The following is a 25,274-nucleotide window of genomic DNA, read 5'->3' on the forward strand; positions in this document are numbered from 1 at the left end:
AAAGAGGTCGTTCTTGCCGCAGTGGACCCAAAATCCTGGCGCCTGGCCGTCTCCAGTTTCGGGGAACTCAGGTTCTGAGTAACTCGGCCTAGCAGACGCGGCTGTAACCCCACCCGCTCCACTTCATACTCGATTCCTGCACGCAGGTCTAACTCCGTCCTCCCAGTGCACCGGCCCCTGAGGCGCCAGAAACATGAAGCTACCCGGACTCAAGACCGTGCACCGGAAGTGAAGTTGGGAGCGCGTGACGTTGGGAGGAAGTGCGTATCACCGAGGCCTGTGGTTGGCTGTTGCAGGAGTTCGTGCCTCACTCTTAAGCTTCCCCGGACCACAGGCGCTGGAAGAGGGTCTGGAGCGGGCGAGCTCCTCCAAGCGCGAGTGAGTTTGAACCTGCCGCACCGCTTCGTCAGCGGGTGTGCGCCCTCCCAGTTTACCCCTGGGCACCCCAGGTGCCCTCACCTGGGGATGTGAGGATCGCTCTAAGGTCAGTTCCTGAACGTCCTCTGTGGCCTCATCCTGGAGGAAAAGGGTCTAAATGAGAGAAAGGAGCGAACCCTTTCCAAGGATCAGTTTCGTTCTCGCTTCCGCTGCGCCTCATCTGTGAGGGAAGTATTGATATCTCTGTTTATTGAGGAAGAAACTGGGACTCAAAAAGGTGAAGTCATCTGGCACAGGCTATGAAGCTGGGAACTGACGGATCTGGAGTCCCTGTTCTTTGCCCTGCAATAGGGTCCTCGGGCTTTATCTCCACGAAGAATCCCGGGGTGGAGGTTGCGGTTGGTTAAGAGAATCAGAGATCCCACAAATTGATTATGTCTGGGACTTAACAGATTAAGTGTGAGATTGGGCCCTGGAATCTATATTTTCAACAGCTGCCTCCCTACAGCTAATGTGTTGCTCCCGTCTGAACGGAGCAAGAATATGAGCGGGTCATAGTCCTTTGGGGGCCAATAGCAAGTTGTCAGGTTAAGCTTTTAAGGCCTCAATCCAGAGAAGATGTCAAATGGGGGCTACCTTCACACATCTTGTGGGACTAGAGAGTTGGTTTTGATTGTGGCATTAACTCGTTTGGGCAGATGGCAGCCTCGGTCATCTCCCTACCCATGATAAGCATGCGGTTTGTTTTTTTTTTTCTAGGATTACGGGAACTTGTTAAACATTCAGATTCCTGGGCCTAGCTCAGTTTTCTTAAATCAGAAGATCTAGGAGTGGGGCCTGGGAATCTGTAGGCTAAACAAGCCATGAAGTGTGGGTATTATCTTTAAGAACTTGAGATGTGAAGCTTTCCTAGACCCAAGAAGTAGATCATAGATTCAGAACATGGGGCCTGACTGCTTGTTTTTATTATTTGTTATGAGGTGAATTTTTTCAGTTAGCTGAAGACTGAATCTTAGTAAAATTTGAATATTAATTGATTCAAACTATTGATTTCCTGAGTGACCTGTGGTCCCCATACATACCAGTGTAAAATCATCTGCCTTGCGTATCATAAAGACAAACAATTATTTCCATCCTAAATCACATTTTCTGGAGGCAGGCTAAGGTATTTTAAATTTAAATTTATTAAACTTTAAGTATTTCAGATCTTACTATGACAAATAACAGTTGTATATATTTATGGGGTACAGCGTGATGTTTTGATATATATTTATATTGTAGATCGATGAAATAAAGCTAATAAATCTATCACCTCTCTTATTTTGTGGTGAAATACACTTAAAATCTACTCTTAGCAATTTTGAAATATACAGTTCATTGATATTTATTATAGTCATCAGTTTGCAATAGATCACTAAAGCTTACTTCTCTTGTCTAACTGAAACTTTGTACCCTTCAATCAGTGTCTTCCTTTTCCCTTCTACCCCCTCCACTGCCCACTAGTAATTGCCATTCTACTCTTTACTTGTAGAAGTTTGACTTTTTTAGATTCTACACATAAGTGAGATCACACTATCTTTGTCTTTCTGTCTCTACCTTATTTCATACCGCATGAAGTCCTCCAGATTCATCCACCGTGGATGCTTTTAACTAGCTTCCAGGAGAGTGTGGTGCAGCAGTGATAATGCAATGTGGAAATGCACTTGGGAACTGAATCTTAGCCTATTTCTTAATGTCTTGGAGATGGTAGGAGTGTTACAGCTTCCTAATTTTCTCCTCTTGGAGACTAATAAGAATAACGTAGTCTATGAGAGGTTGTGCTTTTAGAAACGTGCCCTTTTTTGTGAAAGAAGTGAAAGTTCTACGATAAGCTTACAGAAGATACACCAGGAGTCCCAAGTGACTTGGGCTCCTTGACTGAGATGTGATGGCAGAAAGAAGCTGATTTTGTACAGAAGCTCTGATTGCTACTCACCCATCTCTTCTTCCCAACAGGATCGTGATTACCTGTTAGCAGGCCAAACTCAAGATCCTAACTAAAAGTACTTTTCCCCCCTCACACAGGTACCATTGTGTGGTTTGAATCAGGAATGAAATCTTCTGGGAGCGCAGAGCAGAAGCTTTTTTGGTCAGCATGGCAGACAAAAGACAGCAAGCGCGAGTGCAGGGAGCCTGGGCTGCCCCTAAGAAACAGCCAGCTGCTCAGCCAGGCAAGAACCTGTGGGGTTGTGCGTGTTTATGGGTGTGGGCAACTATTCTGCTGTCTTATTTATATCCTTTTGGTTTATAATGAACTCCACTTCAGTTGATATTAAGGAATTGTTTAAAATACGGCTGGTGTTTTGTCTGATTTTGATGATGAGCTAAATGAAGGGGTCTTTATGTTCCTTCTATTTAACCAGTGCCCTCAGACCTTTCAGAGTGTGTCGAAGTCTTCTGATGACTTCACTGATTAGTTTTAAATGTGACAGGGTCATCTCTGAGGACATTTTACTGGCCCTTGCTGGGTAGAACATGACTGTTCATGTGAGAACAGACTGGTCTGAGGCTGTTCTCGCTCCTTTCTCAGCTGTTGCTGCTGGGAGCCACCAGACACCTGGCCAGACCTGGAGGAACAAGGAGCATCATCTGTCTGACAGAGAGTTTGTGTTCAAAGAACCCCAGCAGGTAAATTGTTGTTTCTTCTTCAGCAGGAACAAGGATTTGCTTATAAAAGCCATTTCTGTGTAGCAGGAACTCAAATAGGGCCTGAATAAATTTACTAATGAATAGCAGAACAAAAAGATTATAATGAAATATGAAATATTTCAGTTCCCTCCTTGTGTCTAAAAAATCCTTCATTTTCTGCCCCCCAGCTGATGGTCATACATTATTCCTGTTTGGGGGGAGGGGCGGGGAAGCTATACCATGAGTAGAGGCTAAAGGTTATACCATGATGAGGGCTTCCGTGGGTGATCAGAGGTCTTACAGTTCCAAAACCGTGCTGTCTTTAGTGCTGTTACAGCAAATGTCTTTGGAATCGAATTGAAATTTCAGTGCTAGCAAAATGCCTGATTGTTAGCTCATATTTTCCATAGGGGGGAAAATGTAAAAAACAGAAAGTTTACTTTTTTTTTTTTGGTAGTGCTGGGGATCGAATCCAGGGCCTTATGCATGTGAGGCAGCCATTCTATTACTGAGCTATATCCCCAGTGCTTATTTTTTAACAATATGGAAAAAAAGTTTTAAAAAATCAGGCATTTTGCTGTAATAATGATTCCATAAATAATTCTCAAAAGTCTTTATTTTATAATATATCTTCAATTTTTAAAAAATATTTTATGTAAAGAATGCTTCTCCAGAGCTGCTGGCCAGTAGGATTGATTAATTCCAACTATCTTTTTCTGTCTGCTAGCAAGTGTGATGTGTTGTTCTAAGAAGAACAGAAAAAAAGGTAGTGAGAGATTGGAATAAAAAAGAGATAGTTGTAGACCTGACTTTTTCTGAGCAGAAATGAGAGAATTTAGGGTGAATCAGTGTTCCGGATGGTTAGGAATTGTTCCAGAATTCAGATCTGCCTGTTTCCTTGCAGGTAGTACGCAGAGCCCCAGAACCACAAGTGATCGAGTAAGTCATCTGCCGCCCTCCTGTCATTGGTGACATGATCTTTCCCTCACCCCGACTGCTCCACGTGGAAGAGAATAGCCCAATAAGTGTTGTAATCTTAGGCTGGGATATTCCACACTCTATCTTTAAACTTGCACTTTTGAGAGGACTTCCTGAATTTGCTGATTGTATGGAAAAAAGCAACAAGATCTGTGGCAGTAAATGTTGATGCAGGTGTGGGTTTCCTGGCCCTCTTCCACTGATACCTAGACAGTGAACTAAAAGACCCCTTAGCTAAAGATGGGGGGCCCTGAGTCATTGGAGCTTGGCTCTTTGTGACGCTTTCAATGTTTCACTGGCAGTTCTTATTGCAGCTGCTGGCAGCCTAGATGACCATCCAGCCAATTTATTAAAACTACACCGCTCCAAAGTGATTTAAATGATATTCCTCTTACATTGATCTGTGTCTAAAATGTTCTTATCCAAAATTCATGAGAGATACTTTTATTATTTTTAAAATTCCTGCTCCTCAGTTTCCATCTGATATCAGTATCCTTTTATTTTAGAAAATTAGTATTAGATGTATATTCTTTCCCACGAGCAATCTGTTACACTTTTTTGACTTTTTTGCAGATTGGCTTATGTAGTAGAAGAATTTGAAACTTAACACAAATATATTTTCAAAGGGAAGTATAGTATTGGCTTGCCACTAGTTAACTGTATAGTTCTTGACATTTCTCTGGATTTCAGTATGCTTGTCTTCAAAGTAGGGACCTGGATTTTTATAATCACTTCAGGTTCAGGCTAGTTCTGGTAATCTTTAATTATTTTTAAAATACCAGTGTGGTAATTGGTTATAAAGAGAATAAACAAAACTATAAAAACCCTGACAGTGGGATATTCAGACTGGAAAAAAAAATGGGCAATTTGGAGTTGCTAAATCACGAGAAAAATGCCAAAATCCCATGCTGTTTACCCCAGGGTTTGTTAATTCTGATTATCTAAAGTTAACTATGCTAGATTTGTTTTTAATACCCAGAAATGTGTTCCATAGTTAAAGTGAGCCATTTTCTAAATGTGGGCCAAAACATATTAAAATATTGTATTCATGCTCTGGAAAACTATAGAGAAGTCGTATACAGCAAGTGGTCCCTACAGTACGTACAATAACTGTGCCTACACATTTGGCTCAAAGGGCCTCACACGTCTACCTAAGAGCCCAGCTGAAAAGGGTCAGACAGTTGTTGGAGTAGATGTCCCTGTCTGGTCTGTGTTGCTTTTCTCATCACGGACCTTACAGCCTGCTTATCTGCAATTGTTTTGTACTTTTTCACATTGATGAAATTGAGTAAGAGGTACGTTTCCATGTACTGTGTGCAGGCACTGGGAAACAATAATAACCCATTTCTTGCCCCCTAGAGGGCCCGCAGTCTAGTAGATGACATGGGCTTATAGACAAATTGTGTTGTAATTTTGTATATCTTAAAATAGTAGACTTGTACTGCCAGCACCCACAGGATGAGTTGGGTAGTATTACTTGCATGATTCAAAGGTCAGGAAAGGTAGAGGTGACGGCCAGCGAGGTTTTTGAAGGACAGCGTAGCATTTCCCAGGCACCAAAGCTGGCACAGGGCTGGGTTGGGGATGCTGAGTGGCAGAGGGCATAGCAGGCATGGGGTTGTGGTGAGATCCCAAGCGCTTGTTAGAGGAGGAGGAGGGTGCTAGATCATGAGAACCTTGCCTGCAGCTATGTGGAGCCATTGAAGGATTTTACTCAGAGGACTCGCTAGACATGTATCTTTGAAAGCAACGGAAGCTCGGAGCCCCACAGTGTGCTTGCTATTTGGTAGCATCCTCTATTCCAAACTCTGCAAAGGAAAGGGATCCTTTTGTGTGATAGATTTTGCACCCCTTTGTGTAATAGATTTCTGGATCACATCAGCCTAAATTACAGGTGAAATACAAAGGATAGAATCAGAATTTATTTTATCCCATTTTTGTCTCGTGCCCTGACCCTCTCAGGTTCTATTCCCAACGGCTATGATGATGCACCCCCATCTCATAACCTGTCTTAGTGACAGAAGGTGGGGGTTATGCCTCCCTCACCAGGCTCAGGCATAGTGAAGTGATCTTAGTGAGCCAGGTCTTGGGGATCAAAAGGAGAGCCCTTCCACGGGGTGCAGGGTGTTGTTTTGTCTCATACTAACAGTCTCTTTCCTCCCTTTCTTTAGCAGGGAGGGTGTGTATGAAATCAGCCTGTCACCTACAGGTGTGTCTAGGTAAGTGAGTCCTCAGCAGAAGGTGACTGTAACTGTCATCAAGTTAGACTGCTCTCCTGTTTGAAATAGGTAATTTCTTCCCTTTAAATTCTCAGGGAATGAGGATCTGGTAATGTCTTTCTAGCATCAAGTAATTTTCACAGTCTCTCTCTCAGATGTAGTAACTATTACTACCCTAGTTTCTCAGATGAGGAAATGTGGCCTAGAGAGTTCGAGTCCTTTGTCCTGGTGAACATGGTGACTTAATATTAGCGTTGGATCTATACATGAGTGCTGCGTTACATTATTATTTTGCGTTTTATGAACTTTATATATTATATTGTAGTATAGCACTACATTAGGGCAGAGTTCAGTAAAGTGAAAGCATATATTCGGCACTAAGGCATTATTTTTAAAACCTCACCTTAATGCAGGAGTATAGTAATTGTCACTATAAAGTAATGAGACACTTAAGACAAATATGTTAGAACTTAAAACACATGAAATCAGTTGCTTAAAACAAGGCTTCCATAAGGCCTTTTGAGGGGGGTTTGAACCTAGGACTTTGCCCTGAGCTTCATCCCCAGCCCACCACACACACTTTAGTTGTTGGGGGTGTTTTGCTTTGAGACAGGATTTTTAACCCACTGAGTCATTAAATTGCCCAGACTGGGCTCGAACTTGCCACCCTCTTGCCCCAACCCTGCACAGTACTTGTAAGGCTTTGTAAAGAGTTGGGTGCTGCCTTTGCTGTGACGCTTTTTGGAACCTCCCTGTAAAGCAAGGTTGGCAGCCACACAAGCCCAGCTGCACTGTTTTGGTCACACTACATTGTTTACCGGTTATGGTGTCGGGGGAGCCTTGGCTCTTTCAGGAAATCAAACGTGACTTCAGAGTGAGGATTTGCTGCCACCAGGGCTATCCAAGAGAATGTCCTGTGGGTTCTCAGAGCACACCTTAAGAAAGATGTCCAGAATGATTTTGAGCTAAATTGGCATTGCTGAAGTAAGCAATATATTCAGTGAGGGGGAAGCACCCTCATTTGGTTATGTTTATTTTAATTTAGTCATAATGATCTTTCTCTAGACTGGGCATAATCTCCAAAAACTACCAGTGGTTAAAATTTTTATTTTTTATTAGTTACTCTTGTTTATTCTTCAAGTACTTAATGAGATAGATGTCATCTTTGGGTTACAGATGAGAAGAATGAAGGCTCAGGGAAGTCAAGTAACTTGCCAGTGTGTCACAGCTGAGCCCTGCTAGTAGTTTCTATCCCTTAAGTTCTTGGTAGCATTGGTCAGTACTAGTCACATTCTTGAGTAGTATTTGGACCACAGTTAGTAAAGCTCTCACGCATCCTTTATCCATCACTGCCGCTTTGTCTTAACATGGAAGGACTTGACTTTACATCGCGGCCGTCACAACCTGGGCCATGCTGAGTTCTGTTGCTGTGGGAGGTGGAAAGAGGATTTTGTCAGCCCATTAGAGGACGACCTGGGTGAACATACTGTGCTCGGGTTAGAGCCTAACCAGTGATGGCGAACTGAAAGCTCTAAAGCTTTCAATGATACAGACAGCCCGCTGTGGCACCTGTGCCTTAGATTAGCCACCACTGGTCTAACCCATCTTTGCTGTGTTCTTTAGTCAATGTTTCTTTCTGCATCAAGGGTGCGTTTGTATCCTGGCTTTGTTGACTCAAAGGAAGCCGACTGGGTCTTGGAACAGCTGTGTCGGGATGTTCCCTGGAAACAGAGGACAGGCATCAGAGAGGGTAAGGAACCGCTGAGGCCCCAGAGGTTGCTGCCTGGACCCCCTCTTGGAATGCCTTCTGCTACCACTGGGTGTGCTCCCCACAGCTGCTCCTAAGATTCAGAACCTGAGGCCCTGAGGAGCAGGGGTAGCCAGGCCCAGAGGCCTCGAGGGAAGTCTTCCAGGCGAAAGAAGCACCCAGCGGAAGGCCCAGAGATGAGGCAGGCCCTGGCCGGAGTGGAGAGGAGCCCAGAGGAAGCTGGGTTGTCTGCACTGTGGCTGGCCGACTCACCTTGTTATGTTACTTACTGCCTCTGCCACTTCTAGTGGTGCTAGCTTCCCTCTTCTAGAAGCTTCCAGAGCTTGCTTTTTTCTGGTGCAGTTTGGCATACATTCTTTTGCAGTCCTTTTTTACTGACTTTTGATTCTGATTTTATTCATCAGAAGAGTCTGCTTTCCTTTGGTTTCAGTCTCTATTCTCCTGAGCTTGTAAAGGTGAAATGTTTACGGCTTTACTCGAAACCTGCTCCTTTCCTCTGCGGGTGTCAGTGAGCCAGCAGTCCCTGGTATTCCACAGGTGGCCACTGGGGGGCGTCCGGGATCTAGCATAGAATTTCCTTCCTGGCTCGTTTTCTGTAAAGAAAGAGACAGTTATAGCGGCTTCATTTTTATTATTCATCAGAATAGGAATCATCTTGTTCAGGGAAACCTCCCAACTCTCAAGACTTTTCATACTGGGGCTCTTGGTTACCTTCTTTGCTTGTTCTCTCATTCAAAGTAATTGTTAATTTCTGGCACATTACAATTAAGCAGCTCTCTAATCCTTGGTTTTCTTACCTTTAAAATTGAGCTAATAAATGCCTGTCTTTTAAGGTTGCTGTGTTAATTAAATGAGGTAATAATGCATGATGAGTGCTGAACTGCATCCCTAGTACATGGCAAGTCTTCAGTGAATGTTAGTGCCTCTTTTTTTGTGTGTGTGTGCTGAGGCTTGAACCCAGGGTCTCACATATACAAAGGACATGCTGTACCCCTGAGCAACAGCCCCAGCCCTGCTTTTTATTATTATCATTCCTGTCCTTGTAACTGGTTGTAGGAAAAACAGCAGATCTGTGGGTAACTCTCTGTCTAAATAAACTTAGACGTCAAAAACTTCTGACTAAAATCGGCCGCATGCTGCAGTTGCTCAGGACACTTTCTCCTTCATTTGGAATCAGAAGGGTTTCTACAGTGTTGGACACATGGGTGAACAGTCTGTCTTGTTCTTCTCAGGAATGTTAGTCCCACCGTTTCCTATCTGCAGGGGCCCAGGCTCCATATCCTGCTTTTTGAGAATTTTTTAAATGAGGCAGACACATCGCACGCGTTCTCATCTCAGGACCTTTGCCCAGGCTGTTTCTGCCTTGTCTTTTCTTCATGGGGTCCCTAACCATTCTACCAGCCCCTACCTATATCCTCTGTGCAGGCGGAGCCACGGCCTTAGGCACTTTGCTTGTTGCTGAGCCATAATCCAGGACAGGTAGGGGAGGAGAGGTTTATTTTGGCTCATGTTCTAGAAGTTGCAGTCTTGGCAAGGTCAGCAGCATGGTGGCAGGGCTTAGGCCGGGGAGAGCTGTTCATGGCCTAGCATCCGGGCAATGGAGGGTAAGGGGAAGAACCCGGGAAGGAGAGACACCTTTCCAGGTCACACCCTCAGTGACCGCCTCCTCCAAAAGGGCCCCAGCTCCTGACATCACATTTAGCTGTAACATCCCGCAATCCAGACCCTTCCAGAGCCCTGCCTTTGAGCACATGAGGTTTTGGGGGACATCCAGATACAAACCCTAACACTTGTCCTTCCTCTTCCTTTGTGTTTCTCTTGGCTTCTTGACATTGATCGCAAGGCAGAGTTGGCTTGTAGTAGGTACATCTCACAGAGCACCACACTGTCTCAGAGCCCTGTTTTTCTTTCTTAGATATAACTTACCTGCAACCAAGACTTACAGCATGGTATGGAGAACTTCCTTACACTTATTCAAGAGTCACTATGGAACCAAATCCTCACGTATGTTGAAATACTGTCCTTGGTGCGGTTTTATAGACATAGACATAAAATAACAGGAAGACCTGACGGGGATACTTGATGGTTCCTAGTTCAAAATAAACCTCTGGGCTCAAGCATTGAGGTTTTGTGCTTGCCGTCTTTTATGTCTTTGATCCATAAATGAACTCAGAGCAAAAGAGAAAACTGGAACTAGAGCCCAGGATTTCAGGAACATGGAGTTTTTTCTGAGACCTCCCTTTCCAAGCTTTTCTGGCCCTGACCCTTCTGTGCACACCCTGGTACTCATTTATTTGCTGTGCGGCTACATCCTTATGGCTGGGCAGTAAGCAGAAGGTCAGAATGTCTTGTTCCATTTCTCAGGCTCTTTTGCTATTTGCTGGCGCCCCCATCCTTTTTTTTTTTGAATTTTGCATTCATTTTATGGCTCCCTTTCTCAGACTTCAACTTATTACCACTTTGGCTTGTTTCTCCCGCTTCTTTTGTTTTTAGAAATTTCTATGACAGTAGACCAGGATATTTTAGTGTTCAAATTAAGCTTGTCCAGAGGATGGAGTTGAGGTCCAAGAAATAGCTCTCTGTTTAGTTCCCAGTATCTTGCCTTTGGCAGATAGTGCCATGCTTTATGGAAAGAGTCTTTGATGAAAATGGAGTTTTGCTTCGGATATTTGGATACACAGAAATGTGACATATTTTAGAGCTTCCAGTAATATGTAATCACAAACTACCTCTTTACTAAAATGCACAGGAATGAAACATTGCCCAGGAGCACATGGATTTTCATGTAAGGACAAATACTTTGGTTTCTAGGACTGCATTTATTATGTGTCCTAGGGAGGTGTTGAGACCCTTTATATCTGAGGCTGATTTGGAAACAGAGAGAATCGCACTAGGCCAGTTCAGTGTAGACTACTGCCTTGTTCCTCTCAGATTAAATTTACCTTCTTGTCAACAGTCCTAGTAGCAGAGAGGTTGAGGATTAAATAGGCCATGGGGAAGGAGTTCTTTTCCATTCATTCTAGTTCATCTCCTAGAAAGATTTCTCTCCTCGCATGGTTGACATTTTGGGTTGGGTAAATCTGTCATGGGGCCATCCTGAGTGCTGTGGGAGGCTCAGCAGTACCCATGGTCTCTGCACTCTAGATTCACAGCAGTAACAACAGCCAAGAGTGACTGCAGACAGTGCCACTTGTCTGCTGAGGGCAAGTGGCCCCTGGTTAAGAACCCGTTTTACTGTTCAATGAAAGTCAGTTTGCTAAATAAAGTACCTGCTTGTTTTCTTTCACTTTGGGGACATTTGACTACTCTGCAAAATAATCTTTTTCTTTTCTTTTTTGGTGGTTTTGGAGGTTGATTGAACCTAGGCCCTGCACACTGAGCCACATCCCCAGCCCTTTTGTATTTCATTTCAAGACAGGGTCTTGCTGAGTCTTTAAGTTGCCCAGGCTGGGCTGGAACTTGTGATCCTTCTACCTCAGCCTCCCAGAGTCTGGGATTACAGTTGTGTGCCACTCCACTTGGCAAGAATTTTTTATGATGTAATACATACTTATTAAAAATTTAGAGTCAGGCCCAGGGATTTAGCTCAGTGGTTCCACCGCCTGCCTCACAAGCTCAAGGTCCCTAGTTCAATTCCCGGTACAAAAAAAAAAAATTTTAGAGACTGCAGATAAACGTAAAGATGAATATCAATATTTTGGATAATTCTGATATTTTAGTTCTGATCATTTTTAGTTTAGGCAAAGACTTTTTTCTATAAAAATAAAATTATGTATAGTATGTTTCATTTAACTACATATCATCCCCATGCTTTACTATTATTAAATATTGAATATTAAGTTTTTCAAATAAGGATTCTTTAATTTGGAATTTGTGTTTCCTGCTGATAGATTAGTTCATTTATATGCTATCTTCAACAAAATAGAAAAAAGTTGCCCTTTTCTCAGATATTTTTAAAAGAAGGATTCACTGATGTGTGTTTATGTATGTTGGGAGTACTTGTTTAATTTTAAAATTGTTATGCCAGGCATGGTGGTGCACACCTGTAATCCTAGCTACTCTCGAGACAGAGGCAGGAAGATCAGAAGTTTGGGCCCAGCCTGGACAACTGAGTGATTTAGTAAAACCCTGTCTCAGAATAAATAAAAAGGACTAGGGATGCAGCTCAGTGAGAAGACCCTGGATTAAAAACAAAAACAGGGCCGGGGATTTGGCTCAGTGACACCGTGCCTGCTTCGAAAGCGCAAGGTTCCGAGTTCAATCCCTGGTACCAAAAAACAAAAAAACCCAGAAGTTATTGCCTTAAGCTTAATATCCTATAGACCAGAATCAGGTTCAATCATAGATTTTTAAAACATGTTTTAGTCTTTGTTAAAAAGAAATCTTTTAGGAACTCAGTGTATAAACTAGATCAAATCCTTGGCTGGCTGCGAGTGCCACCGGCCTGATTTCACCTTTCTCCTATAAGAGATCTTGGTACTTCCTAGGACTCTCTGAACCCTCTGTGGGATCTTTTACTGGGGGATTCATATTTTCTCATACTCTTCCTCAAATGTCTTTTAAGGATAGAATGTCTTCACTCAACAGAGATGACGCTGGGTTTTAATTTAGACATTCAGCTCTGAAAAATCTGTATAGAGTATTGGTTAGAGAGTCTAAATTAATCCTCTAGTTCATTATCCCTTTTTTTCTTCCTTTCTCTGGTTCACTACCAAAAATAACTAAGAAAAAATATATACCCACTTAGAAACAGAATGCAAACTTGATGTTATCACAGTGCTCAGCCCCTGAGCAAGTCAGGGAAGTGCTAATTAGATTCTCAGTCACATTGTAGAAAAGCTACCTTCCTCCTTTATGTTCATGTCAAGGGTATAAATCTAGCATCTGATCTTAAGCTCCATGAAGATAAATTTAAAGCTATAAAATAAATAGGAAATACAGCCTGCTGACATTATTACTGTAGTTTCACTTTGGAATTTGTTCTCTTGAACATAGGTTAGTTTAATAACATTTTTGTTTTATTGATCTAAGCTTTGTTGTCCTTGTTTATTTTAAAAATCTGCTTGGAAGGTAGTGTTAATACCCACAAGGAAGCCCAGCTTTGATGGTGGAGAGCGATGCTCACATATGCTTCCCTGGCAGTCTTACCTGACAGTTGCCGTGGGCTATACTTGAAAATATTAAGCTTTCCTTTGCTGCCCATCCATTTGCCACTAGCAAACACAGAACACAGACATTTGAGGAGTTCTCTAAGTTAGTGATACTCAGTACTATAACCTGTGGGGCCTGGGAGGTATGGGGGGAGTCCACAGTCTGTTTTCATAGTACTATGTGGCATTTTCACTGTGTTGAATTTGCACCAATTGTACAGAGGTGTGAATGGATAAAACTGGTCTTAATTTTTAATATGGGTGTAATCTATAGCTGTAACCCCAGTACACAAAAGTTCTTGGAGGTCTTCAGTAATTTTAGTTATATAAAGTTTGAAAACAACTGTCGTAAAGTGTTTGTAAACCACTCAAAAGAGTTCTGGTCCCGGGTACACCTTAAGGTCAGAGGTCATAGCTTCCTGTAGAATACGTGGCCAGGTGTTTCCAGACACAAACTACTTCAGTGAACAGGGTGCTCAGCAGATGGGCTGTGAAATCAAAGTCTTCTATAGTTTACAGCCCTTATACTGTTAAGAACATGTCATGATTCTCATTTGTTGGAAAAGAATATTTTTCCCCTGCAGTTTCTGTCTTTAGAAAGTTAGCCTTTCGAAGGATTAAAGGTCTTTTTAAGAAAGCAATTCTGCAGAGCCTGGGGACTCAGTGGTAGGGCACTTGCCCAGCATGTAGGAAGCCCTGGGCTCTATCCCAGCACCTCAGAATGAAAACAGTTCACCTTTGAATTTTAAATAGAAACTGAATGAATGGAGGGGCACTGGCAGAAAGTTCTTTCAGGTGTAATCCTGTCTGCTAACAACATGAAGCCACGTGTCAGCCTCCCTGCTCTGCTTACTACCTTCATAACTTACCTGCCCTGGATGCATTCATGTTTTCTTCTATGTGAGGGCCATATGTTTACAGGAGGAAGAGGAGATAGGTAGACAGGCCTTGGTCCTCTTGACATTGCCCTACCAGATTTAGTACTTTTATAAAATGAGAGTGGTTAATGGCTTCAGAACAGAAATGATGGGAGGAAATTAAACTACTCTTTCTGCCTTCTGTTCATTTTTTTCCAAGTGGTTTGCTTATTCCGTGCCCCCTTTATATATACCTTGACTGGTTTTGCCCTTCTTTCTGCTTCCATGTGACTGCCACTGTGTGTCCCTTGTGTCTGCCTCTGCTCTTCCTTGGCCTGCGGACCACAGTGGCATCCTGTGCTGCGCACACTGAAGCACCGCATTGAAGAGAACACCGGCCACACCTTTAACTCCTTACTCTGCAATCTCTACCGGAACGAGAAGGACAGTGTGGACTGGCACAGTGACGACGAGCCTGCGCTGGGGAGGTGGCCCGTCATTGCTTCACTCAGCTTCGGCGCCACACGCACTTTTGAGATGAGGAAGAAGCCCCAACCTGTGAGTATTCTCTTGTCTTTGTCGTCATCTTGCTTCCTGGTACTCTGTGATGGAAGCGGAGTCTAGAAAGCTCCTGTTTGCAGATCCTGAGGATAGGCATACGTGTATTACCAAAGGAATCTTTTCACCTCATTGCCTGCCCCATTGTGAACTGTTGGCTTCCAAGGTGTCCATGCATTGACTTAGCCAACAGGAATTGCCTGCCCTGAGCCAGAGGCTCAGGCTCATTTCCATTGGTGGAAAAGGCCAACAGGCTCTGCCCCCATGGAGAGATACCTGTGGGTAGACAGGTTAACTCCAGTTAACTCCAGTGACTACAGCTGTGCCTGTTGCTTACAGAAGGGTCATGCAAGCTAGCAGGGCTGTGGAGGGAGAGGAACAAGGCTCAGGAAAGGGCCTCCAAGAAGCTTTCGTATTAAGTGCTCTTTGTGGGAGCATGGCCACCTTTCCATGAGGAGACATCCCATGCAGCCTCATTCCTTCTTAACCTTCTGAAAGACAGATGGACCCAAGGCCCCTTCAGAGAGGATGCTCCAGCTGGATCAGCAGAGGTGACACTGTGTCCAAGCTCGGGTAGAAAAGCAGCCACTATACTGTGTAATGATTGCAGTTTTCATCCAGCTCTTACCTAGCTTACATGACATGTGAGCTGTACTACGGCTATTAATTTTTTACTCTCTCTGTCTTTTTCCTGTTTGGTTCTGGGGATCGAGCCCAAAGCTTCCTGCATGATAAGCCCAGACCACGACTGAGGTACCCTCCCAGCCCTAATTGTTTTAAATCGAAACTGTAAGGCTTCAAATGGGAAGATGGGTAGTAGGAACTCCCAAGAAAAGAACAAATGTCCGAAAGATTATCTTATTTCCAGAGTTGGTGTCTTTTTCCAACCAAGGCTCCTGATTAGTCAGCTTATATCATGACAGCAGACTTGATCAGTGTGGAAGGCCAGCAGGCTATTTTATGGATATGACCTAATTTGGGCCACATCGTTATTAGTCAGTGCTTGTGTCTGTTTTTCGTCAGATACACTGCTCTGAGAATGCAATTAACGGACCCAGGCTGCCTCCCTGAGGCACATTTGGTTTTCCAGGCATGGTATTTGAAGCATATTGAGTTATTTTGCATATATGCCATTAAGCACTGTTTGTTGGCATCATTTCCACTGATTAGGTTTCCTTTGCCTTTGTTTAGATGAAAGTTGGGTCATTGTTATTAGGGAACTGTGAGTTCCCGGGGTCTTATTAAGTTAACTTGCTCGTGTTCTCTGAGAACTGTAGCTTTCCCCGGGCCGTTGGCGGGAAGCCTGCTCACGTGCCGAGAAGCACAACTTGGGAGTCAGACCACCCAACCTTTGCTCTATTATTTTGAAGTCTGGTGCTCTTGTACATGGGCACCCATTCATTAAATCTCAAGTTCACACACGTGTAGAATTCGTCTCACCCTTAGTAGAGACTCCTGCTTTATGAATTGCAGAGAGATATCATGTGTCTCCTTATTTACATGCAGACCTCCTGCTCCAGCTAGCATATGGAACATCTGCTTGCCACTAGGCATGGTTCTGGAGCTGGGGCTGCAGCAGTGCATGAGCAAGCCGAAACCCCCTTTCTCCTGGACCCGTCTACACGAGCTGGTGCCGCGGCTTCTTCCCGAGTTCCCTTTCTAGCATTCTGAGTGGCACACACCTATCGAGTATGTTGTCTTTGGTTCAGTCCTGCTCTTTAGTTCCTCACAGCTGTTTTGTTTGTTGCTATGTATTTAAGTCTTGACTTCCAGTTTCTTTGTATACATATATCCACCACCACCACCCCTTCTGAAAAAAATGAGGGACCCTATTTATAGATTGGAGATTAAAATTCCCAAAGTGTGCTTTCTGGGAAGTTAGTTTTACTGTACAAGCAATTTCCAACTACTAAACATAAACAGTGTTGTGCTGCCCAGAAATACCCTATTCCTCTCCCCTGCAGAAAGCAGAAGCTCTTCATTTGCTCATAGAAAAACCTAATTCTTGTGTTGCACACCTGTCACCCGAATACTAGGAGGGGCTGAGGCAGGAAGATCACATTTGAGCCCAGCCTGGGCAACTTAGTGAGCCGCTGTCTCAAAAGAAAAACTAAAAAAAGACTTTGGCTGTAGCTCAGTGCAAAGGGTTTGGGTTCAATCCCTAGTATCTCAAAAACAAAACAAAACAAAAACAACCTAGTTCTTGGTCCTGTATTTCAGTTATGTTAGAGGTTAATGCGTGGACACAGAACATGCAGCGCTCTGGTTTTTGTTTCGTTTTGTTTTTATGTATAACATTCTTTTTGGGGGGAGCTGGGGATCGAACTCAGGTCCTTGTGCTTGTAAGGCAGGGGGTGGAAACCACTGAGCTAAATCTCTGGCATTCTTTCTGTGGACAGCTGTTTGGAACAAAATCTGTGTTCAGGCTTCTTGGAGGCTGTTTTGATGGACCTAGTGGAAGCAACCTCGGAGTCTCCTGCTAGCCTGCCAGCAGCGGGGAGTCTGCACTGTAGCTATGGAAGCTGATTTGATGAAAATGTTGATCTAATTAGCAGGGACATATGAGGTCCTAAAGATGGCTGAGGAAATGGGCTTGGGAAGAAATATAAACATGTCAATACCACAGGCCGTTGGCTCTAGTCTAGAGTTTTGGCTTCTAGGCTCCTCTTAACCCTGATTGAATTTGGTGCAATTTTTGTGTATCTTCTCAATTCTGTCTTTTGTTGAAGATGGGGAAATTGCATGTCAACACACTGAAATAGTAATCACACATTAATGAATACAGCTGAGAAGTTCCGTTCTTGGGTAAACAGGACGCAAGTTTAAACTTCTGAAAAGACTCCTTCAGGTTTCATTGCCAGATCCCAAAGATCTGAGGTCCCGCAAATGTAACTGAACTAGCAGTGCAGAAGCCGTTCGTTGACAGCTATGGAGATATTTCTTAGGTAGACATCTTTATCTTATTGTAAACAGCCCTTTCTTCCAACGGATGAAGGGAAATAATTATTGCACAACTTTGTCAACACTCTGAGAACGTGACTCGTGATTCATACAACCCAAAGTAAAAGTATAAATTAAAAAGCATAGACTAGGTTAATCTTCTGTGTGGGATTTGTAGGCGTCTATAACTGTTAGAACTGTATCTCAGACTACCACTATAGATAGTGGTTTTCATGTCTGTCAGCAGGACATGTGAGTGTGTTAAAGGTTGTGGGAGGAACCCTGGGAAATCCTCTTAGCTTTGGTCTATCAGAGAAGATACTAACACATGCCTGGGGTCACAGTTTCTCAGCTGATGCAGCCTGAAGTCATGAGATTTCCTGCCCTTCATGCAAATATGAAATTATGAGACAAAAGCATTTGTTTTTGGCTACTTGCAAAGAGAAATAGTCTTAATTTTTTTAAAATTCAAAGTCCTCCATCCCTGCAGCAGCTGTTTGTTTCGCAGTCTGGCACCTCGAGCAGATCTCTGTAGCCAGTGATCTTCTGAGAGCTGCCCCAGTTCCTCACGTCGTATTCCTCACAGATCCTCCCCGCACTGGCAAGCAGGAGATGTTTGTTTCCTAAGCACCAGTGCTCCTCTGATTCATTGCGTTGGCAGTCGGCTTCCTGCATATCTCACCCTGGGATTAAACATTACACTCCTTCAAGGTGCCAGTTCTTCTTTCACTGTTCTCTAGTCCAAGTCAGTCCACTCTGGCTCATTCATTTTGATTTTAGAGTAAGCTGCCATCTCCTTGAATGATACGAAGGTGCTGTACCTGGGGCATAGGTGACCTGTTTGATCTTGCTCTCCTTCCATTCAGCCCATCTCTCTCTTGTGTAGTTCATATCAGAGGTTGAGTGAAAAACATCGTACCTGTATCCTGGCCAGTGCCAGGCTCTCCTGTCTAAAGATGAAGGCAAAGCTTGCTGAACATACCTCAGTAGACCTTTTATGTTATGCTGTTGGGGTAGGTCAGGAAAGCATTTCTGCACTTCTTGTCCCAAACCTGGTTGTACTTTTTAAACCACATCGTGTCCCTATTTGCAAAGATTAGCCTGGCCCAGCTAGCTTTAATTCTCTACTGAAGAACAAACTGGAAAAGGAACTACAAAAGCCATTTGGCAGGCTGCTAGTTCTCTGTCGGTTACCATGGAAACAGTGATGGCTGAGTGGGGGCAGTTATTAGATAATAGCAGGAAGTTTGTGATGCACTGGGAGGTTTAGATGCCAAAAGCCTTGTTTTTCTGCCAAATTACCCTGAATGAGTTTTCTTTATCAGCTGAATCGTGCAAGTGTTAGGGGCTTCTTTCCCCCTCCAGGTGAATTAGCTGAGGCAAGTTGGGTCTTTCTCTACCAGTCCTCTCCCGAGTTAGGATGAGACTATTCATCTCACGAGGAGGAGATGGTTGTGAAAGCAGGCCAGGGGTGGTGACTCTGAGAGCACTCAATGAATGGTCCTGTGCCTCCTTCCATAATTTATTTATTTATTTTTAAATCCACTGCCGGGAAGAGTAGAGTATCAAAAGTCAGCCTGGTCGTAAATATTCATATTTTTTTCAAGGACTTTAGAAGAAATGAGGAATTTGAGATCCCAAACACCATGGTACTGAATGGCTTAACTTTGACAGCTAGCTAAGCTTGAACTGCGCAGCATTTCGTAGACTAGTGCCAGAGCCCTGCTGCTGCGATTCTGGTCATCCGTCCTGTGCAGTAATACATCTGATTACCACATCTGTTCTGAGAGGTTACAAGAAATATCTGAAAGAAATTGTTGATAACTATGGTTCTTTTAAAACATTCTCTACTGAAATTAAGAAAGTCCAGTTTTGTTTCCTGTTTTTGCCCCCAAGCTTGGTAGAAAGCACTTATCTACCCCTTTTATACTTATTCCTTTTTTTTTTTTGTAAATGGAAATAATTGGTAGTCAGTTCATGGGAGTAATCAAAAAGCTTTGACATGAAAGTTTTCCTGCGCAGAGCAGTCAGTGAGTTTTTAACTTATAAATGGTGGATGTCATGGCGACTTATCAGAAATTGAAAAAGGAAATAAAGAGCAGTAAAACTGGAGTCTAGGTTTCCCTTAGCTGAGAGGGAAGAGTGGAGGAGTCTCGGGGAGGCTGAGGCAGCCTAGGGATCAGAAGTAGTGACTGGGGTTGGAGCTCCCGTCTCCAGGGCTGTGTGATGGTTTGGAGGGTGTGAGGGAGTAAAAGGGTGTGTGTGCTTATTGGGTAAGGGTATGTGGTCCTGCTAGGTCTTGAATAATCTTCAGAGATTCTTGAATTATCTTTCGCTTCCTTGGGGCCTGGTATCAGGGTTCACATTCTCTGGGAATAATTAATTTCTGCCGAGAACCTCCCCCCAAGTCTGTATGGCCAGTGACAGTTTTGATATAGGGAGAACAAACTTTTCCTAAGTGACTCATTGTGTTTCCGTGTGTGCCACGATGAGGTATGGGGTCTGCCTGCAAACGTGACTCTTTTCAAACTTACAGCAGTGGTAGAGGTTTTTTCCCTCTTTTGCTATTCTCTAAGAACTATTCCTAGTGATTTCCTCAAGTCATATTCTCTGGAAAGGTGGCTGCCCAGCTGAGAGAAAAGAGCTCACTGTGTTTGTGGAAGGGGAGGAGCCCCCACCCTGGAGCTCCTGAGCCATGTGAGGAGCAGACCAGGCGCCAAGATTGGGGAAGTGCGTGGGGCCAGTCAGGCAGAGACTCAGGAGCCTTGGCCAGAGGCAGATCACGGACGGATCGGCAGTTTCAGAAGATCACTTTGCTACTGCACAGAGCCTGGACTAGAAAGGGGCAAGAGCAGAAGCAAGGAGACCTGTTAGGAGAGTGTTAGACCCTTTATACCTTAGAGCAAGGGAGAGAGAGAGCAGCGGGACAGTTGCATGGCTTGAGCTCAGAGGAGCAGGGATTTCTAAGGAGGCATAGGAATAACAGTCTGCCAGCGTTGAGGAGGAATAAGGAGAATCCACCTTCCCTGGCTCTGCCATCCGCTGGATGGAGAGGTGTGATCGCCTTCGTGTGGGACAGCTTTTGGGAATGTGCAGTCTTCTGGGGACCGCCTGGGCTTACTTAGGACAAGAAGGAAGGAGCCTTCAGAACTCAGAAGGTTAAAGGGCTAGGCGAGCTTGCTCCTTTGTGAATGGGAATCCAGAGGACACAGGGAGCTACTGCAGGGAGAGCTCAGGGTCCGGGTGCAGTCAGATCACGTCCAGGAGCCGTCGAGAGGGAGCGTCCTTGCGTGATGACAACTGGTAGAGCTTGCACCTCTGCTGTGACTGAGCTCAGCTGGATGTCAGGCACAGTGGAATTTGTTTTCAGCAGCTCTTGGAGGATGCAGGACCTTTGTTTCTGGTATTTCGATCTTGGTCGAAGCTCTTTGAAGATAGCACTTCATTTCAGCTCATTTCTCGGAGATAATCTGTTACCAAGAATGTAGTCCTTATCACGGTAACTCTTCTGATTTGAAATACACGATTGGAACAGCCAGAATGGCTTCTGTGAGTGTAGAGCCAAGTTTGTTTTCGCTTAAATTCAGTAACTTCTCACCCCATCCATATCGATAATAACTGAACAGTGAACACCCTCTGCGGGTGTTTCCCTTTAAATATAATTTACCTTTCCATGTGTCCAGTTGAGAGGAAAGGCAGGAGCATCCCTGCTAGTTTGGGCTGCAGTGTTCTACTTTCAATGCTCGGGAGAGAGCTGCCCAGGTCTCGAAGCTCTTCTGTCAGTAGGTTCTGGTGAGCTCTGTTACAGAGCTGTTAAGATCTCAGGCTGTAGCCCAGTGTGGTGGTGCATGCCTGTGATCCTAGGATTCTGGGAGGCTGAGGCAGGAACATTGCAGCTTCAAGCTTGGACAACTTAGTGACTTAGCAAGACTCCATCTCAAAAATAAAAAGTCGAGAAGGGATAGGGATGTAGCTCAGTGCAAAGGCCCTGGGTTTCACTCCCAGAACTACAAAAAAACAAAACAAAATCCAAGGGTGTCTCAGGTAGAGGTTGATTGATTGTCCCTATCAGTCTTTTTCGCTTCCTTTTCTTGTTTACCTCACCAGAACCTTCCAAGCCCAAGGAATGCCAGAAATCAGGACAGAGTTTGGTATAAACCCAGAGATCTGTGAATTAAAAATTGTTTTGAACCAATAACTGCAGTGGTTTCAAAGCTGTGCTTTTCCAGCTAACCTCTTACTTTAAAGATCTTATTTCAGAAACAACTGCTTCTGTTTTCCAAGTAATGGATTTCAAGTCAATGCCAAGGATGTGGTCATTTAGATGCGGGTTGAGTCGGCAGAATAACTCTGCACAGATGACTCTGTGGGATCCTGGCTTTATTTGCTCCATAATTTCCATAACTAATATGTTTTATTATGTCAGCTTTTACAAATATATTACCACTATGAACAAAAAAGTTCAGCAGTGTTCTTGAGTCAGTACTACAGGAACAACTTCGGAGCCTGCATGTAGGTGCAAGCTTAGGTGAATCGTGAAGCAGTCTTGAATCCAACTAGGCTTTCAAGGGCGAACCTACACCACAATGTGGGGGAACAGGCTGAAAAGAAACGCTTTATGTTGACAAAAGAGGTATTGGCACAGCTGTAAATTAGGAGATAGGGCAGGTAAAGAAGCATTTAGCTCTCAGGAGGTAAACAGCTGCATCAAGTTTTCAGGAATCATTTCAATCTGCAAAAAAGCCTTTACTATTTGTTGAATAACTTCACCATTTACCTGATCCTTGGACCAGAAAGCTAAGGAAATTGCCATTGTGTCTGTTACTGTGTTGAGAAGACACATTTGACTCTGTAGACATTCTGTGAATCTTGATTTTGTTCTTGCTTTTGAAACACAGATTTGGGGCTGGAGCTGGAGCTCAGTGGTAGAGTATGCGCTTAGCATATGCGAGGCCTGAAGTTCAATCTCCAGCATCACCAAAAAAAAAAAAATTCTGAAATAAGTTGTCTACACCACAGTCTCCCTGTCCTCACTGTTTTAACTCTCTCTTGAAACACCTGCTTGCTAGCTCTTTCTTTACACTCTGCTGAAATTACACGCTGCCACTGACCTAAAATCAACGTTCTGGCCTCAGTCACCATCTCTTCCATTTCTTGTAATATTGCTCACCAATGTCTGTCTCCCTGGGTGTGAATCTAAGCAGATAAACAGGATCTCACTAGTTTTTGTAGCTGTAACTATTCTTCTTTTGATGGGGTGACTTCTGAATCTCTCAACTCCAGGTTTTTTATCTCAGTTTCCAGTCAGCACTTTCTACATGTTCAGGAGGGATTTAATAACAGCACATAATAACAGCACTTAATAACAGCACATGTAACTTCCAAACTGAAATTATAAAATTGGATTCATTATTGTTCTCAGAAAAAAACCACAATTCCACCTGCCAAGTCTGTTTATAATAGCACTATTCTCTTGGTCAAGTTAACATAAGTTATTTCCAGTTCTTCCTCATTCCCTTGTTTCTATAAAATCAGTGCACAAATTTTATATATATATATATATATATATATATATATATATTTTTTTTTTTTTTTTTTTTTTTTTAGACAGAGCCTTGGTGTGCTGCCCAGGCTGGCTTCAAACTCATGATCTTCCTGCTTCAGCCCCTCCAAGTAGCTGGAATTACAGGTGTGCGCACCATGCCTGGTTCTTTAATTCTTTCTTGAATGTCCAAAGAACCCATCCATCTCATAGCAGTCATCTTCATACTAGCCTTTTTTTCTTTAAACCTCGTGCTCCAAAACTGGAATTACCTCTTTCCCTTTAATGGTCTTAATTCCAGACTTTGCTCCCTCTGATCTGTCCAGAGTCCAAATTTGCCAGGTAGTATTTTCAGGACAGTTCTTTCCTGCCTCTCTGTCTGTTTCTTCTCCCCTCCTGACAATATTAATTTCATACCTGTTGTTGTGTCAGGTCCTACGCTCAGCTCTGAGTATATAGCAGTGAATGTGACAAATATCCCTGCTAGGAAGTCATCCAAAAAATCACAACTAGATTTTAAGTAATGGGGTTATAAGATGATCCGGTTTAATTTCTAAAAGCTTACTGTGGTTACTGTGTGAAGAATCGCTAGGAGAGACTCATGGAAGGCAGCAGCAGTGGTGTCAGTGGGAAGCTGCAGGCTTGGACTGAGCTGTAGTGGGAGGAAGAGAAGTGAGTGGAATTGAGGATAGACCAGGAGAACTGGCTGCATTTTATAATTTACATGTGGGGTAAGAATCAAGAATGACTCCCACGTTTCTGCTTGAGCAAGTAGTGGATGGAGGTGTGACGAACTCAGATGAAGGTGGAAAGGGATTCCTTCATTTGATTTCGTCCTTATTAAGTTCCTTCATCTACATGCTAGGTTTCAAATGCCTGAAATTTCCACAAGGCCATTGGTTATGAAAGCCAGGTTCAGATGACAGGCTCAGGCCAGAGCTGGGATCATCAGAATAACACCACCAGTAAAATGCCAACATTAAGTTAACAAGTGCATAATGCTGACTTTGTGCCTAGCTTTGTTCTGCGTGCTTTACACCAAATCCCTCAGAAATCTCAGAAGTTGATGTCATTATTGCCACTGTACAGATGAAGTGGCCGAGACACAGATCATTGTACAAGATGGCTCAAGCGACTATGTGTTGAATTAAAAGTAGTAATGTAGATAATGCACAAAGCTGTGAAATTGCACATTGTTCTGGGAAAGAGAGAGATGAGCATATAGCTAAGCTGCAGCTCCCTGCTTTTGTCACTTTGCTTTCCAACTCAAAAAGCCTTCATTTGCTCTCACTTACACAAAGGCTGAAATGGGAACTCCTAGGCCGGCTGGTCAAGTCTGCAGTGATCCGAGCCCAGTGCGCTGTGGGCTCCCACTGTTCCCAGACAGTCGCTCCTCCTGCTGGTCACCTCTTACTCCCCCTTAGGTGAGCTCTCCACCTCCTGGCTAACTCAGATCCCCTCAGAGCTGCGAGGGCTGGTGGAGGCACAAAAGCTAAGAATAGATCTTGTGTGTTGAGTGCTTCCTGTGAGCTTGGGAAGTGAGACACAGGTAGCAGGCTCTTACTGGGCTTTGTCCTTTCTGCTCATTTGAGTGTTGTTTTTATGAGTAAAACGATGGGGGTTTTCTTAGATAAACAGTTCATCTGAGGATCAGCGATGACCTGGAAAACCAAATGCCTCACCGTTAACTGAGATCAATCATGTGGAAGCATGTTTTGCTGTCGAGGGCCTCTTCTGATAGGTCTGGGGTGAGAGAACGAGTGAAACTTGAGGGTAAAGTGGCCTGCGTCCTGCGGCACTACTGCGTGAAGTGGCACTGGCTGTCAAGGAAGTGCAGCAGGTAACAGCTGGCCTTGAGCTGCCAGGCCACCTGGCAGCAAAAGAGGGTGGGCATGTAGTGGGTCCATCAGCAGCACAGCTGGGTAGGCCTTCAGACTTGTGGGTGCTGCCTGGTAGATTTATTTTCAATTTTTTAACTTAATTTTAAAAATTATTAGTACACGTTTGTATACATAGTGGTTACATTCCTCCTAGGGAGTTGGTACAAGTGTATAACACATTGTAATTCTTTTTACTTTCCCGTCCCCTGTCCCCTCTCCCCTCCCCGCATCTGTTGGTCCCCTTCCCTTTTGCAAAAGATCTGTCTCCCTGTTTTCCATTACCAGTCTTTTATTTGGCTCTTTTACTTATACTTTGGGTTTCTAATGTAAGAAAAAC

General features: G+C 43.7%; 1 protein-coding gene across 6 annotated transcripts in view; it reads left to right on the top strand.

Annotated features, from left to right (window-relative positions):
• The first annotated feature begins 279 nt into the window (after nucleotides 1–279).
• The window catches only part of Alkbh3 (alkB homolog 3, alpha-ketoglutarate dependent dioxygenase), a 51,026-nt gene continuing 26,031 nt past the window's right edge, over nucleotides 280–25,274 (top strand). For 3 of the 6 annotated variants that reach the window (XM_021264325.2, XM_004851998.3, XM_004851997.3), the window contains exons 1-8: nucleotides 280–484; nucleotides 2,443–2,588; nucleotides 2,948–3,045; nucleotides 3,950–3,984; nucleotides 6,195–6,242; nucleotides 7,889–7,992; nucleotides 9,926–10,014; nucleotides 14,366–14,575. In XM_021264325.2, coding sequence (XP_021119984.1) covers nucleotides 2,513–2,588; nucleotides 2,948–3,045; nucleotides 3,950–3,984; nucleotides 6,195–6,242; nucleotides 7,889–7,992; nucleotides 9,926–10,014; nucleotides 14,366–14,575 — 660 coding nt within the window. In that variant the 5' untranslated portion in view covers nucleotides 280–484; nucleotides 2,443–2,512. The remainder of the gene's footprint in view (nucleotides 485–2,442; nucleotides 2,589–2,947; nucleotides 3,046–3,949; nucleotides 3,985–6,194; nucleotides 6,243–7,888; nucleotides 7,993–9,925; nucleotides 10,015–14,365; nucleotides 14,576–25,274) is intronic. The other 3 variants (XM_087205637.1, XM_087205635.1, XM_087205634.1) reach the window with 2 other exon arrangements.

This window comes from Heterocephalus glaber, unplaced genomic scaffold (assembly GCF_053883595.1).
Source record: "Heterocephalus glaber isolate CG9 unplaced genomic scaffold, H.glaber_assembly_v1.0 deba00000594, whole genome shotgun sequence".
NCBI lineage: Eukaryota > Metazoa > Chordata > Mammalia > Rodentia > Bathyergidae > Heterocephalus > Heterocephalus glaber.